At 41.4% G+C, this 20,418-nt stretch overlaps 1 protein-coding gene across 2 annotated transcripts in view; it reads right to left on the bottom strand.

Annotated features, from left to right (window-relative positions):
* Positions 1-20,418, bottom strand: part of EGLN1 (egl-9 family hypoxia inducible factor 1) — a 184,154-nt gene that overhangs the window by 1,814 nt on the left and 161,922 nt on the right. For both annotated transcript variants that reach the window (XM_073671543.1, XM_073671546.1), the window contains one exon: positions 13,996-14,063. In XM_073671543.1, the coding sequence (XP_073527644.1) occupies positions 14,037-14,063 (27 nt within the window). In that variant the 3' untranslated portion in view covers positions 13,996-14,036. The remainder of the gene's footprint in view (positions 1-13,995; positions 14,064-20,418) is intronic.

Here is a 20,418-nt window from a genome sequence, read left to right as displayed (position 1 = left end):
TCCACTTAGGAAGCGACACTGATTGACAATCAATTTCACATGCTGCTGTGCAAATGGAATAGACAATAGATGGAAATTATTGGCAATTATCAAGACACCATCAATAAAGGAGTGGTTCTGCAGATGGGGACCACAGACCACATCTCAGTACCAATGCTTTCTGGCTGATGTTTTGGTCACTTTTGAATGTTGGTTGTGCTTTCACACTCATGGTAGCATGAGACGGACTTTACAACCCACAGAAGTTGCTCAGGTAGTGCAGCTCATCCAGGATGGCACATCAATGCGAGCTGTGGCAAGAAGGTTTGCTGTGTCTGTCAGCGTAGTGTCCAGAGGCTGGAGGCGCTACCAGGAGACAGGCCAGTACACCAGGAGATGTGGAGGGGGCCGTAGGAGGGCAACAACCCAGCAGCAGGACCGCTACCTCCACCTTTGTGCAAGGAGAAACAGGAGGAGCACTGCCAGAGCCCTGCAAAATGACCTCCAGCAGTCTGGAGACGCCGTGGAGAGCGATCTGCTGCCTGCAACATTCTACAGCATGACAGGTTTGGCAGGGTCAGCAATGGTGTTGGGTAGCATTTCTTTGGAGGGCCACACAGCCCTCCATGTGCTCGCCAGAGGTAGCCTGGCTGCCATTAGGTACCGAGATGAGATCCTCAGACCCCTTGTGAGACCATATGCTGGCCCTGAGTTCCTCCTAATGCAGGACAATGCCAGACCTCATGTGGCTGGAGTGTGTCAGCAGTTCCTGCAAGATGAAGGCATTGAAGCTATTGACTGGACCGCCCGTTCCCCAGACCTGAATCCGATTGAGCACATCTGGGACATCATGTCTCGCTCCATCCAACAACGTCACGTTGCACCACAGACTTTCCAGGAGTTGGCGGATACCTTAGTCCAGGTCTGGGAGGAGATCCCACAGGAGACCATCCGCAACCTCATCAGGAGCATGCCCAGGCATTGTAGGGAGGTCATACAGACATACAGTCATACAGACACGTGGAGGCCACATACAATACTGAGCCTCATTTTTACTTGTTTTAAGGACATTACATCAAAGTTGGATCAGCCTGTAGTGCGTTTTTCCACTTTAATTTTGGGGGTGACTCCAAATCCAGGCCTCCATTGGTTAATAAATGTGATTTCCATTGATGATTTTTGTGTGATTTTGTAGTCAGCACATTCATCTTTATACAGAACAAAGTATTCAATGAGAATATTTCATTCATTCAGATCTAGGATGTGTTATTTCAGTGTTCCCTTTATTTTTTTGAGCAGTGTGGTATATTTACGGTCGCAATACCAGAGAATCCTAACACTGTGCGGTGTGTGTGCTGTAATGATTCAGAAGTCTGCAGTCACAGAGCGATTGCAGTCTTTCATCACAAACCTAGACAAACCCTTTAATGTCAGTCTCACACTAAACATGGACCGTGATAGGATTTCTATACCAGCCTCACTTCATAGTCTACTGCCCTGAGTCAATTGCCTAGTAGGTATAAATAAGACAATTAGCTGAAGTCAGCAAACTCTGCGGTGAGGCAGAGTTGTTCAAGATGAGAATGGTCCATGTTTCGTGGACTCGAGAAACCAGCTTACGGCTGCGTGCCCACAATGATTTTCTGGACACTGCATATTTTTGCTGTGTCAAACACACAGTGGCTTACAGTTCCAGCAAAGTGGATGGGATTTATAGAAATCTCCTGCCCACTGAGCTTTTTATTTTACTCAGTGTAAAATGACCTGAAATGCATGCTTCAAATCCATAACATGTCAATCAATTTCTCTTGCTAGGAAGCGTGTTTTAAGTGCAGATTTTTCTCATAGACTTGGATTTAATGCAGAAAATCTGTAGGTAAAAATCGCACATGCATTCCTGCAGTGGAAACGCATCAAAAACGCATGTAATCTGCATAGGTTTATCAAAGTTTAGTCAAAGCATTAAAAACAAACTTTATTTAAAGCATGACATACCAACTATGCTAAAACGCATTGTCAAAAACAACATACAGTGGGGAAAAGAACTATTTGATACACTGCCAATTTTGCAAGTTTTCCCACCGTACACTTCAACTGTGAGAGACAATCTAAAAATAAAAAACAAAAAATAACATTGTATGATTTTTAAATAATTAAATTGCATTTTATTGCATGAAATAAGTATTTGATCACCTACCAACCAGCAAGAACTCTGGCTCTCACAGACCTGTTAGTTTTTCTTTAAGAAGCCCTCCTTACTCTGCACTCATTACCTGTATTAATTGCACCTGTTTGAACTTGTTACCTGTATAAAAGACACCTGTCCACACACACAATCACACTCCAACCTCTCCATCATGGCCAAGGCCAAAGAGCTGTCTAAGGACACCAGGGACAAAACTGTAGACGTGCACAAGGCTGTGATGGGCTACAGGACAATAAGCAAGCTGCTTGCTAAGAAGGCAAAAACTGTTGGCGCAATTAGAAAATGGAAGAAACACAAAATGACTGTTAATCTTCCTCGGTCTGGGGCTCCATGCAGGCTCTTGCCTCATAGAGCAAGGATGATTCTGAGAAAGATCAGGAATCAGCCCAGAAATATATGGGAGGAACTGGTCAATGACCTGAAGAAAGCTGGGATCAGTGTCTCAAACATTACCGTTAGTAACACACTACGCCGTCATGAAGTAAAATCCTCCAGGGTCCCCCTGCTCACGCCAGCACATGTCCAGGATCGTTAGAAGTTCACTAGTGACCATCTGAATTATCTAGAGGTGGTAAGGTAGAAGGTCATGTGGTCAGATGAGACCAAAATAGAACTTTTTGGTATCAACTCCACTCCCGTGTTTGGAGGAAGAAGGATGAATACAACCCCAAGAACACGGTTCCAACCGTGAAACATGGTAGGGGAAACATCATACTTTGGGGGTGCTTTTCTGCAAAGGGGACAGGACAACTGCACTGTATTAAAGGGAGAATGGATGGGGTCATGTATCACGAGATTTTGGCCAACAACCTCCTTCCCTCACCTCACTAAGAGCATTGAAGATGGGTCGTGGCTGGTTCTTCACTCATGACAATGACCCGAAACACACAGCCAGGGCAACTAAGGAGTGGCCTAGCCACACTCCAGACCTGAACCCAATAGAAAATCTTTGGAAGGCGCTGAAAGTCAATATTGCCCAGTGACAGCCCCGAAACCTGAAAGATCTGAATGGAGGAGTGAGCCAAAATCCCTGCTGCAGTGTGTGCAAACTTGGTCAAGAACAGGAAACGTCTGACCTCTATTTGCAAACAAAGGTTTCTGGACCAGATATTAAGTTCTGCTTTTCTGTTGTATCAAATACTTATTTCATGCAATAAAATGCAAATTAATTATGTAAAAATCCTACAATGATTTTCTGAATTTGTTTTAGATTCTGTCTCTCAATTGAAGTGTACCTACGATAAAAATTACAGACCTCTCCATTCTCTCCCTAGGTGGTAAAACTTGCAAAATCGGCAGTGTATCAACTTATTATCCCCACTGTATGTAAAAAAAAAAAAACATAAAAAACCCCCACACTTACAATTCAATGAAAAGACGCAAGTAATTAATTTACTTAATAGGTGCAGAAAATCTACAAGTCAAAGGCTATGTTCACACATGTTGGGTTTTTCAGCATTTTTTGCTTCAGATTTTTATGCAAATTTTCCGCTGCGTTTTGCAGTATCAGCAAAGTCTATGAGAAACCAGAATTCCCTGCTCCCACGTCATGTTTATTTTTGTTGCTGCATATTTTGTGCCTTGGTTGGGTTTTTGGAAAATAGAGCATGTCACTACTTTCAACGCTGAAAAAACACACAAAAATTTGCATCAGCGTTTTTGATGGCAAAATAGAATGGGGTTCTTTTTTTTTCAAAGAACTTTATGTACATGCATAAATAGAGACAGAAGAACACTGAAAAAAACGCATCAAAACCTGCGCTTTTGACGCAGCTGATTTCTTGCCAAAGATTAGGTTTTGCTGCAGATTTGTGATGCTGAAAAACCCAACATGTGTGAACATAGCCTAAAACTCACCAAAAGCTCATTGTGGAAATGTAGCCTAACACTTTTCATAAAGCTGTGCAACTGTACGGTCTTCTCTAGACTTGGCGCCTGGCATGAGAAACACTCTCCAGAGGGAGGAGAGAGCCAGGGAGCAATTAATCCCTTCCTGACTGGATGTTTTTTTTCTTGCGCGTTATTTCTTCCTATCTTTCCAGCCATAATTTATATTTTTAGATCAACATAGCCAGAAGAATGCTTGTTTTTAGCGAGATGCAGTGTCTTTTAAAATTACATCACTCATTTTACCATACAATGTACTGCAAAACAGGAAAAAAATAATCCCAAGTGTGGTGAAAATGCAAAAACTACTCTCCCCCACCCACCGCAATTCCTCAATGTTATTTGGTTTCATTTACTGTACTCATTGTGTGGTAAAAATAACCAAAGACTATTCTACAGGTCAGTACGATGACAGCGACAACAAGCTAGTGGTGAAAAAAAGTGAAAATTTGTCTTAAAAAAATAGAATAAAAAAATCTTGATTTCCTTGTGTAGCCATTTTCAGAGACACAACGTTTTCTGCCGATGGAGTGGTGTGATGGCTTGTTTTTCTGCATGGTGAGCTGACGGCATCAGATACCATTTATGGGTACAAACGGCTTTTTCCCCTCAAGTTACTTGGGTAGATACATTGTGAGAACTTTTTGCATTTTTGCTTCCACAATTGTGGTGACTTACAAAACTAAAAATTCTGGCATTTAGATTTCTCTTTACATCATTTACCGATTAGGTTAATTTTATATTTTGATAGGACTTTTATGTACAGGGCGACATCACATGATTTACATTTTTTTTATTAACTTTAGGAGATCGATTTGAATTATATTTTTAAAAATGTTTTTCATTTTGCATCCTCTCCTAGGAGATTCTACATTGCAATCGTAGATTCTAGTAAAAACAAATCCATGGCAGGAACTGAAGTTTTCGTATGTTGAGAACAGGTTAATATTATAAACATAGGTGATTTTGATGCCCCCAGACAAGACATCATACATGAACTCCCTGAAAATAAGGGAGAATGGAATAATCAAGAAAATAAATTAGAAATACACCAGCACATTGCAAGCAGACTTACCGTATTTTTGGACTACAAGACGCACTTTCCCCCCCAAAATTTGGGAGGAAAATGGAGGGGGGGGGTTGTTTTTCTTTTTTTAAAGCCAGTTTTTATTTTATGAGAAGATCAAATAGACATATATTACAGGTAGACAAGTAATACTATTCCGGTCTCATCATTTTTAAAATTTTTGGAATGTTACAACAATACCTTCATTAGATATGCATGAATTAAATATACACCATTATAGAGCTTTAAAGTCATCAATAAACAGTAACACAATATTAACCTTAAACTTTCAATTTTCCCAGATTTCCTCCTAGGTCTTCATAATTGTACCACTATATGCCTTTGAATGTAGCCATCAATTTTGAAATTTCTGACTGGATATAATTGTTCTCAAGAAACATCCTCCATTTATTAAAATTTTTCCTGTAGTTTTTTCTTTTTGTGTGTCTATTTTAATCAAACACTAATAATGATTTCAGTGTATCAGTTATTTCTGTTATTTTAGGGGTTTGTTTTTCCAACTAATTTCTAAGAAGGCATTTCTTTGTTACCAGCAAAATCAAATGTACTATATCAGGGACAAAGTTGTTTTTTTTGTCTGTTCTTCAGGAGGAATTAAGTGAAACAGACATGTTTGCAGAGTCTTAGGGATCCTTATCTTCCAAATTCTACTGACATACAGCAATATATCTTCCCACACTTCCTGAATGAGTGGTCATTCCCATATACTATGTAGTAAATTTGCTTTGTGCATGTTGCATTTTGGACATCTGGAGATAAAATGAGCCGGGGTATTTCGATACGAGAATCCAAAAGCATATATCGCACCATGGATTAATTTAAAATGCATCTCTCTCCATTGCTCATTTATTATTATTTTTCTCACTTTTAACCATCCCGTTACTATTTTGTCATATACTTCATCTGCCAGATTTTTTCCCTACAAGTCAAACCTATTTAAATTCCATGCCATCTGCGTGTGAATTTGACTGTAAATAGTGGATAATGAGTCATAACTCGTTTTTTCCCCTATCAATTTGTCAAAATTTTCTCTTTCCCACTTTTCCTAGGTTTGTTATATATGATTTATAGCGATTGCCCACTTGGAGGAATTGTAAACATTGCCAGATTAAACTTGGAAGATAGTTATAAACAATTTAAGAACCTCCCCTCTTCTGGTTTTAATAAGTCACCTATATATATGATTTCTTTCTCACTCCTGTTGCCCTTGAATGAATGCCGGATTCCCCCATAATGGTGTGCATTTCTAAAATTTGAATGGAAGTTTATATAGTTTCCCAATTGCTCTCCAAGTCCCTACCGTGTCTCTCAATAGGCTGCTTATTTTAATATAGGGTGGGAGGCTGCCTCAATTCATGTGTAAAATTGTTCAAAGATCCAATGGGCTTGCTAATTCCCTCTCTAATGTTACATTAGAAAATGTCATGTTCCATGTATCCAATCTTTTATATGTCTGGTTAGGGCTGCTAAATTATAAATTCTAATTAGAGGTGCTTGGGTTCCTCCTTCTTCTTTCCTCAAGGCTAGTTTATTATAAGATATTCTCTTAGTCTCTTTCCTTGCCAGATGAATTTTATAAATTCTGACTGTAGTTTCTTGATGTCTACATGTTTCAGCAATAAAGGAATGGTCTGCATTGGGTATAGCAAATGGGAGAAACTATCATTGTTTGGAAGAATACATCTCATAAAAATGATCAAAGTCAATTTTTGCCATCTTTCAAGCTCCTTCAGAATTTTTGCTATTAGGGGAAGGTTGTTAAGTCTATAGAGAGATCTGGAATCTCTTCCTATTTTAGTGCTTAAGTTTTGTATTGTGAGGCTATTGATACATTGATATTTCCATTTGGTGTGCTACTTGGCCCAGTCAAGTATAGGAGTTGGCATTTACTGGCATTAATTTTATATCCCGAGAAAGATCTGAAATAATTTAAATTTCTCCATTATTTGTTGCAAATGATCTTCTGGATTGGATAAGAAAAGTAGCATGTCGTCAGCGAAACAGGTTATTTTTATCTCCTTACTCTCCACTTTTATGCCTGTGAAGCATTCTGATCTTATTAAATATTGGGCCATGGGCTCTATGGCCAGATCAAATAATAGAGGTGAAAGTGCACACCCTTGTCTTGTCCCTTTTTGCAACTTTATTGTTTCTGATAGAAATCCTGGAGTAAAGATTTTAGCTTTTGGGTTAGCGTAAAGGGCTTTTAAATAATTCCTAAATGTGCCTGTTATCCCAAATTTGTCTAAGACATTTTCCAGCCATTTCCACTGTATATTGTCGAAAGCCTTCCCGGCGTCTAATGCCAATAAAACTGGTTGTCCACTAATTAATCCATCTTGTTTCAGACTATCCTGTACCACCAGAACTGTTCTGATGGTAAAGACTGCTGCTCTGTTTTTTATAAAGCCCACCTAATGATCCGATAAAATAGAGGGTAGAATCCCTGCTAATCGGTCAGCGAGTATTTTTGACATTATCGTTATGTCCTGATTTATTAAAGATATGAGCCTGTAAGAGCCTGGGTCTTTTGCATCTTTCCCTTGTTTATAAAGAAGTTTGATATAAGCTATATCTCTTGACTTTAGGAGTGTTATTTTGTAGAGTGTGATTAAATACCTTTGCTAGTGTTGGAGTTGTTTCATCGCTTAATATCTTATAAAATTCTCCTGTCAAACCATTCGGTCCAGGGTCTTTATTATTCTTTAGGACTTTTATTCTTTTAATGATTTCTTCTTCTCTAATTGGACCATTTAATAAATCTCTGTCTGAATCACTTATCTTGGGGAGCTTTAAAGATTTAAGGAAGCGTATTCCCTCTTCATCTTCTGATATTCCCTGTTCATATAAAGCTGCATAGTATTTTCTAAAAATATAATTTTATTTTTTTTGGGTAGTTTTGCAGATTGCCATCCGTGTCTTCTAGGTTATTTATGAATGTCATGAGTCTTTTACCTTTTGCAATTTTTGCAAAGAGTGAACCAGATTTATTTCCAAATCTGAAAAATTCTGCTGAATTTCTTTGACCTTTTAGCCTTTCCAACCTATCTAGCCACAGGTCAAAATCAGACTTGGCCTTCATCCATCTCTCCCTGTTGTCCATACTCGGGCACTCTAAATAGGTTATTTAATTTTTCATAGGACTTTAAAAGCATATAATGAGGCGAGCAATGTTTTCTTTTTTATTGCTCGTACATATCCTATGATTCTTCCTCTTAATACTGCCTTTGCTGTTTCCCAATATAAATGAACTGATTCCTAATGTTCCCTATTATTAATGCTAAAATCCAAACCACCATTCTTTAATGATTTTCTGAAAATTTTTGGCTAAGTAATTCGGGAATCTCCATAAAATGTATTTTCCTTTTGGGGAAATATCATGCAGAGAAAGAGACCGGCGCATGATCTTAAATAATTAGATCATGAATAACAGTTTTTTCAACTCTGTTCAGCAACTCGTGTGAAACTAAGATCTAATCTATTCTTGACCAAGAGTTGTGTAAATGTGAGAAGTGTGTGAATTCTCTGTCTATTGGGTGTGCATTCCGCCATGTATCCAATAGATTAGTTGATTGTATAAAGGGGAATAATGTTTTATGTGTTCTTTCTCTATTGTTTTTTCCTTTTGACCCTGATCTATCTTCCATCACATTTTGAACTGTATTTAGGTCCCCTCCTAGAATTACTTTTCCTTCCCCGTCTTCTAGTATAAGCTTCTCTAACTCTTTGAAAAATGGTTTGTTATTGTCATTTGGAGCATAAACATTATATAATCTAAATCTTCCTACTGGGCTATCTAACAGACTAATTATCCTCCCTTCATTATCCCTATAGTGTGAAATTACTTTGCAGTTTGCATATATATTTATTAATACCAGCACCCCTGCTTTTCTATTATTGCCAGTGATCCATAGACTTCTCCTACCCACATCTTACCCATTCTGCTGAAATCTTATTCTTTTAGGTGTGTCTCTTGTAATAATGCAATATCTACTTAAATTTTTTTAAGGTGCCTGAGTATCATCATTCTTTTGTGTGGTGACTGAAGACCTTTTACATTCCATGTTATTATTTTCATTTTATTGTGGTGAGAAAGATATAATAACGTAATATCGAAACTACTTATGCAAATAACAAACCCACCCTTTCCCCAACTTTTACATATTAGTAGCCCAACAATCCCCCAACTTTTCAATCCCATCTAATCCACAGTCCACTTTAAACTTTTTCAGAGATTTTCCATTTAAAATTTTTTAGACTTCACTTTTTTCGCACATGTTATAATGGGAACTCTATAATCCCATAAAATATCTACACAGTCCACCTTTTGTAATGCAAAGCTTGATCCGCATCTATCTTGCTCCCAACTCCTCTGATTCTTCGTTGAGAACAAGGTGTGATGAAAAGCGAGACCAGCAGTTCTTTTATCTGTGTTAATATATATAGGAGATAAAAAAAGAATGGCTTAGCCAGACTGTTCCGTTTCTTCTTCTCGTCTTTTCTTCTTCCTCTCCTCCTCTTCTTTTGCCATAAATGGAGTTAAATTTCTCTCTCTTTTCTGTTTCTTTACTCCTTCCTCAAGGGGATTCAGTGTTTTTTCTCCTTCCAGGATCTTTTTGTTATTTTTGTAGCATTTTTTCCATGAAGTCTCTGGCCTGATCTGGAGCCGAGAAGGATTCTGTGCCTCCATTAGGGGGGAATAGCTTTAGAATCGCTGGAAATTGTTAGGCAAATCGGATTTTCTTTCCTACTAGTTCTGTACATATTTCGCTGAAAACTCTTCTTTTTTTTTTGTGACCTCTACTGAGTAATCACTGAACAATAAAACTTTGTTACCTCTGATCATAGTAGGGGAGGTTTTCTTCCTGTATTGTAGTATATTCGATTTGTCCACAAGATCCAGGTATTAAACAATTAGGCTGTGTGCCCACTATGCGTTTAAGCGTTTCCGCAGAGGCAATTCTGCTGCAGAAACGCTTAAAAAACGCATGGTAGAAGGTCTGCTAAGTTCCCCAATAATAATCCGCATGTGCTGTGCACATGCTGCGGAAATTTTCGCTGCGGATTATCATTGCGGAAAAATCCGCAGCACTATCAGTTATTTTGCGTAATCGCTGCGTTTTCGCCGCCATTGACTTGCTTTGAATCGCTTAATATCCGCATCACTGCATCTGTACATGCAGATATTAAGCGATTCAATGTGCGGATAGCACCCGGGTTTGGAGAAGAGGAGACTCTCCTCCAGACCCGGGTACCATGGTACCTGTTAAAAAAAAAGAAGAATTAAAATAAAAATTATACATTATACTTACCTTCTGATGGCCCCCGGTCTCCATAGCGATGAGTCCTGGCTTCCTGGCAGCTGGCGATGGTCTAAAAGGACCTGCCATGACGTCATTTAGTCATGTGACAGGTCACGCAACCGCTGACATCAGCGGTCGCTTGACCCGTCACATGACTAAATGATGTCATGGCAGGTCCTTTTACACAACCGCGAGACACCAGGAAGACCGGATGCATCGGATAAGGAGACTGGGGGCCATCAGAAGGCAAGTATAATTTTATTTTTTTTTACCATTATTCTTTTTTTTTTTTAACTAACTTGGTCACACTATATAAAATCCATGCCGGTTGCATGGATTTATATAGTGTGGCCAAGTTGTCAAGCACTTTCCAAGTGATGCTAAAATCGCTTGGAAAGCGCTTGACAACCCACATGCGAAATCGCATGATCAAAACGCTTCAATTACGCTTGTCCCTGGCAGGAAAAACGCATGTACAATCCGCATGCGTTTTTTTCTGCCAGGGAGATGCAGAAATGCTCAGGAAAAAATCCGGAGCATTTCTGCATCGTGGGCACTTAGCCTTACAGGTCTTGGTCTGTTGGTAGACGAACTTTGGGTCTGTTGTACATGGGGACCAACTATGTGCTCTTTCCACCTTTAGGTTGTCTTTAATCCCCAGTGCCATAGGAAGCTCCTCCATGAGTATCCCCATTAACTGATTTGGTGAAATAGACTGAGGCAGTCCTATTATTCTTAAATTGTTCCTCCTAGATCTATTCTCTAGGTCGTCCACTTTATCAGATAACTGTTGATTTAGCTTTATTGTCTTTCTTAGCTCTGATTGCAGATTTCCCAACACATCTTCCACTGTACTGATCCTGTTTTCTGCAGCATCTAGTCTCTGTCTGTTGTGAGATGGTTGTCTGCATTTGCTGTAATGAAGCAGGCAATGCATGTTCCAATGATTTTTTTTATATCTCTGGCGCTAAGATTTTAGCTGCCTCTGCAGCTAGGATTTTATATTGTACATTTAGCCATGTTAGACTGCCATCCTCCCCTTCTTCTCTTATCTGCTGTGAGGGTGCAGCCAGAGTGGAAGACTTACTGCTTTTCTTTGTTTTCGGCGTGTCTTGACACATGCGTCCTCCTGATCTTGCGGTAAGTGCCTTCTCAGGGACCCGTTCCTTGTTAAGAATTTCTCCATACAGCGATGGAGGTTTGCTCTAGGACTCACTGGCAGGTGTTGCGCCCCCACATGAGAGTTTTTTGGTCCTGGGAACCCCGTGGGGAGAGGCTGGGGTACGGAGCTGCTTTCACTCGCCTCCATCCATGCGCACGCCGCAACTGGAAGTCCTCGGGGGATGTCTTAAAGTCCATATGTAGCTTACCGAGGGAGGGCGACGGTGGTGGAGCGGGATCAAAGGAGGCAGGGTCCCTTTCTCAGGAAGCCAGCGGCGGCAGAAGTGGGGTAATGCTGCGGGCCCGGTGTCAGCGGTGATCAGAGCAGAGTGCATTGCTTTCCCACTGGCCATTTTCCTGAAGCCATGAGACGCCGAAGATGTCAATCTGTACATGCGCCACCTGCGGAGCCATCGTCCTAAGGCCTAACGCCAGGAAAGCAATGCACTCCGATCTGCCTCACCGCAGAGACCTGGCCCGCAGCATTGCACCGCTGGGACACCCCTTCCTCCCACTCAGGGCCCGCAATATTGCCCCATGTCTGCCGCCGCTGGCTTCCTGCAGCAGGGACCATGCCTCCTCAGCCTGTGACCCCACTCCACCACCTCCCAAGTAAGATACTTTAAATTCAGACTATGAGACAGACCCCCATATTGTAAAAATTCTACTTTTCCTATTTTCCTCCCCAAAATTTGGGGTGGTCCAGAGCATCTTATAGTCCAAAAAATACAGTACCCTTATGACCATGGTCATAAGATGGGTCAGCGGGTTGCATGCTGGGGTTGGCCACACAGTTCATGGTGGACGAGAAACAGTCTAAGAAAGCTGCACAACAAAAATTTATAGTAATATACACACACAATACTGGAGGGGACATATGTAGCACTGAGATTAATAGCTACAGAAAAAGGTTCCAGCACTAGTGGGTTAATCAACCATCTTCAATGCTAGGATGATTGAACACCTGTAGAGAGGGAGGAGGACACAGGATAAAATTCACAGTATTTCAGACCATTTGGTGGGGGGAGGGCCTGGAATCTCAAGTGCAGAGCCATTTTGTCATATGAAGGAAAGACAAACCTGGGATTGATTGCTCCTGAAGCGGGCGGTTACCTGTAGTAACAAACTGTTCCATACGTTATGGTTAGGTTTTGTTTCTGCTGTTAGGCCGGGAAGGCAGTGTTTGGTTTTGTTAACATTGCTGTAGTTTACGCAGAGCTCTTAATAAACTCATCAGAAGATTTAAAGAAACAGTGTTCCTGTGTACCTCTACGTGCAACCAAGTGAGCCGATCTTCCACTATATACACATTATATATATATATATTTATTACACACATATATTTATTTATTTTTTCTTATATATACACCCTCGTATATATATACATGCATATGTACATACCGCCCAGGGAGACTGGGTGTTCTAGAGATTGATTGAGTTATTTGAGGTAAAAGGACCTGGAATGGAGGCCCTTTAAATTACTGAAAGGATATGGACGCCCTTCCGCAACATCATAAGAAGTCTCAAAGGAAAAAGCACAGCACCATCTTAAAGTGAATCTGTCACCCCCTGGCACTTATCTGACCTCTAATATGGGCATACAGGTGATAGAAATGTAAATCTATTCCTACCTGTATGTCTCATATTAGAGGTCTTTTTATTCAATCAAGTTTGTGATCAGTTCCTGTCTCGGGACCTGGAAGAAATCCCCACTTACTGTGTTAATTACAATGTTTTCCCCCTCCCCTGAACGTCACGATGCCCTGTGAAGTGCAGTTGCCGGGCTCAAATCCTGCACACTTCACCTTTTACACAAGGCGCACTTCTTCCAGCCGTCTATGTTCATTGTACTGCAGGGATCTTGGCGCCTGCACCCAAGAAGTCAGAGTGACTTGTTTGCGCCTGCGCACAAGATCCCAGTCTAACGTGTATGCAAGCACCGGCTGACTGAGGATCGGGAGAGCTGTCGACCTGACGTCCGATTTCAGACTGCTGATCACATTGTTCTCCCGGAGAAAAGCAGTCGGCCAGAGTGTCAGTGGGCAGTGTTCTCAGAACACAGGTCTTCTGTGTATGGGAGAGTCAGCTAAGATGGTTGTCGAGTGAATGGTAGTCCAACAGCCATCTAAATGTGTATAGCTTTAAATAATCGATCCCTAAAATTAGGGGATCATTATGATCTCATAGTCTGATAACATACCATACAATTCAAGAACTCCATTCAATTAAAAATAGGTCATCATCTAACTTTACCAAAGATGGCAGGACCACCCAGCAAAAAGCCAAGTGCTCCCAGATACGGAATATTTAAATACTTTAAGGTGAAGCATAAAGAAGCATTAGTACTCCATTGTAGACAAAAATAAAATTACCTGTTTGATATTTTTGTTTAGCGCGTGCTCTTTCATCTCCATCAAAGTACCACACAGTTATTGCATACCTATGTGAAACAAAGACACATTATAATAACAGTCTGCCCATGAAGGTATTACAGTTAACTGGTATCAAGATATTCTATGGTATCAATCCATCTATTCAATGGACAAAAGACTGCGCCAATTGTCTCTTCTCTGGCGCAGCTTGGATACAGAAACTAGGCCGCTGGAAAAAGCATCATTCGAAAAATCAGACTCAAAGCTCAGCTTTGGCTTTCAGTTTCTTACTTCTGTGTAAATTACAGAAAGCCAGAAGATGCAAGTTGGTACAAAAAACAACATGGTAGTGGCAGTATTCCTGCCTCTGAACGGCCTTCTAGTGGTACAGTTTTCTTCATTTATCACACTGCATAACAATCAGGATACGTCATCTCAGTCTTTGTCACTAATCGGATAGCGTCCATCAGTGGCAGATTCTAATGTGGTAACCTGCTAACTATACGGGGACTGTGAAAGATATGATATAGGAGGAAGGATTTACAATTTGGGCTACACTTAAACCTTTGTATCTGGTCTCTGGAAGAAAAATGCTCTCCTGTCAGAAATGATAAGAGTGCACATTGGTGCTAGGACCACTGAATATTAGCAGCAGTGGATGTAACCTGCACAGCCAGCCAAACAATTGTATGCGTCGGCAATTGATTCAGAATATACAATGGACTCCCAAGGTAGATACTGGCTGTGCAACAAAGCTGGTATCTCCCAGGTAAAGAGGAGTCTCTGTACCAGGCAGCTCTGAATGACGTACAGTAGTGTTCAAAATAATAGCAGTCCAATATGACTAACCAGATTAATCACTGTTTTTGGTATAAATTATATTACCGCATGTCAAACAATTTACCAGTTGGTGCAGTAGATTCTAAGAAAACCAACAGACTCGGCATTCATGATCTGCATGTTTTTGAGTCTGCGCATTTGAATAATTAATCGAAAGGGGTGTGTTCAAAATAATAGCAGTGTGGATTTCAATTATTGAGGTCAATGATTCTAAGAAGAAACAGGTGTGAATCAGGTGGCCCTTATTTAAGGGTGAAGCCAGCACATGTTGTACATGTATTTCTCCTTGAAAGCCTGGGAAACATGAGTCGTTCGAGACATTGTTCAGAAGAACAGCGTACTTTGATTAAAAAGTTGTTTGGAGAGGGTAAAACTTATAAAAGGAGTGCAGACAATGATAGGCTCTTCAGCTAAAATGACCTCCAATGCTTTAAAATGGAAAGCCAAACCAGAGAGACGTGGAAGAAAATGGAAGACTACCATTCGAATGCATCAAAGAATAGCCAGAATGGCGAAGGCTCAATGATCAAAGATAGTCTCAAGTTACCTGTGAGTACTGTGACAGCTAGAAGACGCCTGTGTGAAGCTAATAAAGAGAAAAGAGGAAAATCTCCAGCGTAGGATAAAGTTAAAACATAGTAATTTATTGAGTCCAAGATAAAAAAAATCTTTGAGTTCATCCGAGAAATACAAGCATCACATCAATCTGCTCCAGTGAGAAATTACATCAGTCAAATCGCCGCGTTTCAACTTAGACGAGTCTTATTCATGATCATTTTCCTCTTTTCTCTTCATTGCACCGACCAGAGCCAGGGCGACTCCCTGCGAGGATCTCTGGACAGAGGATTTACAGACTGCATTCCGGTGAGCTGACTCTCCCCCTCTTTCCCTCCCTGTTTCATACATTTACTTGTGTGAATCTAATCTCTTGGTAAGAAGTCCCTGCAAAGTCCCACTGTTAAAAAAAAAAAAAAAAAAAAAAAAAAAAAGACAGTACTGAAGTGGATACAATTTGCCAAAGAACACATCAACTGGCCTAAAGAGAAATGGAGAAACATCTTGTGGACTGATGAAAGTAAAATTGTTCTTTTTGGGTCCAAGGGCCGCAGACAGTTCATCAGATGACCCCAAACTCTACATTCAAGCCACAGTGCACTCTGAAGACAGTGAAGGATTGTGGTGCAAGCATCATAATATGGGCATGTTTCTCTTACTATGGTGCCGGACCTATTTACTGCATACCAGGGATCATGGACCAGTTTGCATATATTACAATACTTGAAAAGGTCATGTTGCCTTACGCTGAAGAGGATATGCCTAACAAGACAACGACCCTAAACATACCAGTAAATGAGCAAAATCTTGTTTCCAGTAAAACAAAATTGAGGTTATAGAGTGGCCAGCTCAATTCCGATAGGACATCTGTGAGGGGACATCAAAAATGCCGTTTCAGAGGCAAAGCCAACAAATGCAAAAAAAATTGTGGGATGTAGTCAAAGCATCGTAAGCTGGAATAACAGTTGACAGAAGTTGGTTGACGCTACGCAACATAGATGTGAAGCAGTTCTAAAAAACTGTGGGTATACAACTAAATATTAGGTTAGTGATTCACAGGAATGCTACATCCTCAAAAAAAGTACATATTGTGAGTTTGTAAATACAAATTCAGAGACTGCTATTTTTTGTTATTTTCTGTAAAGTAGTTAAAAATTACCGTATTTTTCGGACTAGAAGACGCATATACGTTTTAGAGGAGGAAAATAGGAAAACAAATGTAATCAAAAATGTGGTCATGATGCCCTATTAAGGGTTTAGGGGGTTTGCTGCTGATCTTGTTATAGGGATAATGTCACCCAATTCTGTTAATATCCCCCATCCTGGTGTATATGGCCCCCTCCTTCCTGTTATGCGTGGCCCTCATCCCAATCCGGATATGGACGGCACCCCAATCCACCATCCTGGTATGCATGGCACCCCAATCCCCCATCCTGGTATGCATAGCCCCCTCATCCGTCTTCCTGGTATGTATGGCACCCTTCATCCTGTTATGTATGCCCCCCCCCCCCCTCACACCCATCCTGGTATGTATGGCACCTTCATTCCTCTTCCTGGTATGGATGGCACTCTTCATCCCTGTATGGGTGGTCCACCTCATCCTTGTATGCATGGCCCCCCTCATCCTGGTATGCTTGGCACACCTGATCGCCTCACGCTGCACAGAAAGAAAAAAAATAAACTTTCATACTCACCTCCTCTGTCCTCCAGCGCAGAGTCTCACTCTGTGCCGGAATAGTCACTGCTCTCCACGCCGGCACAGTGCTTCTTATAGTCCGAAAAATACGGTATATACATTTCTCTTCATGTTTTGAATTAGAAAACAGTGTGCAATATTCCCAATGCATGGAAATAAAAACTAGTATAAACATTTTGAGCTTAACATGTTTTTGAACACTACTGTACATGTTAGGAAAGCGTTAAATCCAGGGCCACCCCTTTAAATAGTTTTATTATTTATATAAATAACATAATTAGGTAAGTTTTACTGTGTTTGCCAACAAGTTTCTCAGACTTCGGCTATTTTGTCTCTGAATTTTACACAAGTTTTTATTTTTGTAGTTTATCTATTTTACTCTCTTATATAGAACCATTAATTCCACAGTGCTTTACAGACATTATGGGCACTGTCCCCATTGGGGCTCACAATCTAAATTCCCTATCAGTATGTCATATAAACATGGGAGGAAACCCACTCAATCACGAGGAGAACATACAAACTCCTTGCAGATGTTGTCCATGGTGGGATTTGAACCCAGGACCCCAGCGCTGCAAGGCTGCAGTGCTAACCACTGAGCCACTGTGCTGCCTGTTAAGTTCAAATGCACCAAGGTGTTAAAGACATTAAACTGCTCAGCTTCTACAGCCTCTATATATCATAGACAGACTACAGAATGAGGCTGAATGGCTGCTGCTGGCACTGGACATAACGTCACATGACTGTCAGGAGACAGTGGCACGCACATTGTAGGAAAGAAAGTGCAACACGAAGAGAAGAGGGGAAGCCCAGACACAAGGGATAGGGGGAGTGGAGACCTCCTGGGCTTTTCTAATACCACCCTGCCTCCCCTACTGTCCATAAATTGGTTCCTCAACAATCGCCTAACAGGAAACCTAAGCCCTGTATCTCCCTAGAGTTTGGCCCTGGATAGGGAAGTGGGGATGAGCACTGGTCAGTCCCCACTAACAACTAAAGACAACAAGAGAGACTAACAGGGGAAAGCAACTTCGCTTGAGTCGACTTCAGAGAGATAACACCAAACGTCAAGCACCAGAGAGGAAGTAAGCAGACTGCATTAGCTCCAAACCTTCACAAGGGAACATGTAAATATCACCGGCGCTTCCCCATTGCAAACTGAAAGTAATTAAACATACAGGCCAGGGTGACAATCAGAGCAGTGGGGAGGTAGCCGCTGGGTCCCAGAGTAAGACAGATTTAAGAAGGCGTCTGTTTTGCCAAAAGAAGTGACCTTCTGCAATCAGCTGCAGAACAACTGTCCGCTACATCTGACACTTCCGTGACAGACAGTGTAGAGATCACTGGAATTGCGTAGATCTGGGAGGCGAGTGTTTTCACTTCAAACAGGGCACGTTAGCAGTTATGAAAGGGGAGGTCCAGAAGTGGACAACCATTTAATTTCATTTGTGTCGTCAAAAGTGTGGCAAAGGGGTTTAATCAACACACGCAGAGAAGGAAAGAATGGACCAATACAACTAACAAAGTCTTTGGGCCCACAGAAGTTTCATACATATTAGCATTTGTCCATGAATATGAAAAATTCTATTCTTAAATAACAAAACAAAGAAAAACACCTTTTTTTCCACAATGGGGAAGAGAAAAAAAAAAAAAGTACCAACCAATCAATCAATTATGGAAATTCAGAAATTTATTTAAGAAATTTTGCTTCGCTTTGCCTTTTTGTGAGACCCATTAACATTTTTATTTCTCTGTTGATGGAGCAGAGTGAGAGCTTGTTTTTTGATGAGCCGACAATTTTATTGATACATTCGGTGTTTTGATAAGAACAGTGACCAAAAAAACCCTGCAATTTTGGAAGATTGAGTTTTATTTTTAATGATTTTTATAGTATATTAAAAAAATATTGTATTTTTTTTTAATCCTTTTCGCGACTTGAACCTACTATCACCTGATTGGAATTGTAGTACACAGTATAAGCATAGTATTGAAGTATACAGTGATGTGAAAAAGTGTTTGCTAGTGATGAGCGAGTATGTTTTAAATCCCAAAAGTTAAATTCGACATGAATATGGCACATTCGGATTCGTAATCGGAAAGGTGAGCATTTTTACTTAAATTAGGGAAAATCAGTAGCGTTCGGCGAATAAGTGTGGGGAAATTATTGAGGGTCAACTACAGTGTTTTTAAAAGTTTGGCTAGCATAGTGCTCGTGTGTGATGAGTGGAGGGGCTGGGGAGAGCTCCGAAGAGGTTAGAGGAGCGGCGCGCTTGTAATCTTTCTTTTTTCTTCTTCCTGTAACTTTAAGTGAGCAAAGCTCGTCTAGCCAATCACAGCGAAGGAAGCATCCACAGTGTCCAAACACAAGGGTTTCTGCCATTGGCTGCTGAAATTCACCCCCTCTCCACGCCCATGGGCATGGGTGAATATTCATGTCCTTTAATAGCAGGCACACGCGATCGCCTGGCATCATGCAGCAGGGGCCGCGAGACGGCTATGCTGTGTGCCGGCTGTTAAGGAGCATGAAGTCCCCGCGCACACAGTTCCGACGTGAGGAGCAGTGATTTCCAGCAGCTGATCTCTCCTTGTGAGCCGCGCATGGCGTCACTGCCATGCGCGGCTCACATGGCGAGATCAGTGTGGGCAGACAGGACACAGCGCTGGAGGAGAGAGAAGAAAGAGGAGTAGGCGTGTTTATTTTTTTATGTGCAGCATGATGGGGATAAGGGGGACCATGCATACCAGGGTAAGGATGAGGGGGCCATGCAAACCAGGGTAAGGTTAAGGGGGCCATACATAGCAGGATAAGGATGAGGGGGCCATACATACCAGGATAAAGATGAGGGGGCCAGACATACCAGGATAAGGATGAGGGGGATCACACATATCAGGATAAGGATGAGGGGTGCCATGCATACCAGGATAAGGATGAGGGGTGCCATGCATACCAGGATAGGGATGAGGGGTGCCATGCATACCAGGATAGGGATGAGGGGTGCCATGCATACCAGGATAGGGATGAGGGGTGCCATGCATACCAGGATAGGGATGAGGGGTGCCATGCATACCAGGATAGGGATGAGGGGTGCCATGCATACCAGGATAGGGATGAGGGGTGCCATGCATACCAGGATAGGGATGAGGGGTGCCATGCATACCAGGATAGGGATGAGGGGTGCCATGCATACCAGGATAGGGATGAGGGGTGCCATGCATACCAGGGATAGGGATGAGGGGTGCCATGCATACCAGGGATAGGGATGAGGGGTGCCATGTATACCAGGGATAGGGATGAGGGGTGCCATGTATACCAGGGATAGGGATGAGGGGTG

The sequence above is a fragment of the Phyllobates terribilis genome, unplaced genomic scaffold (genome assembly GCF_046119375.1).
Source record: "Phyllobates terribilis strain yellow unplaced genomic scaffold, ASM4611937v1 Scaffold_3__8_contigs__length_932513732, whole genome shotgun sequence".
Taxonomy (NCBI): Eukaryota; Metazoa; Chordata; class Amphibia; order Anura; family Dendrobatidae; genus Phyllobates; species Phyllobates terribilis.
The sequence above is the reverse complement of the archived record's forward strand: the minus strand, read 5'-3'. Positions and strand labels throughout refer to the sequence as shown.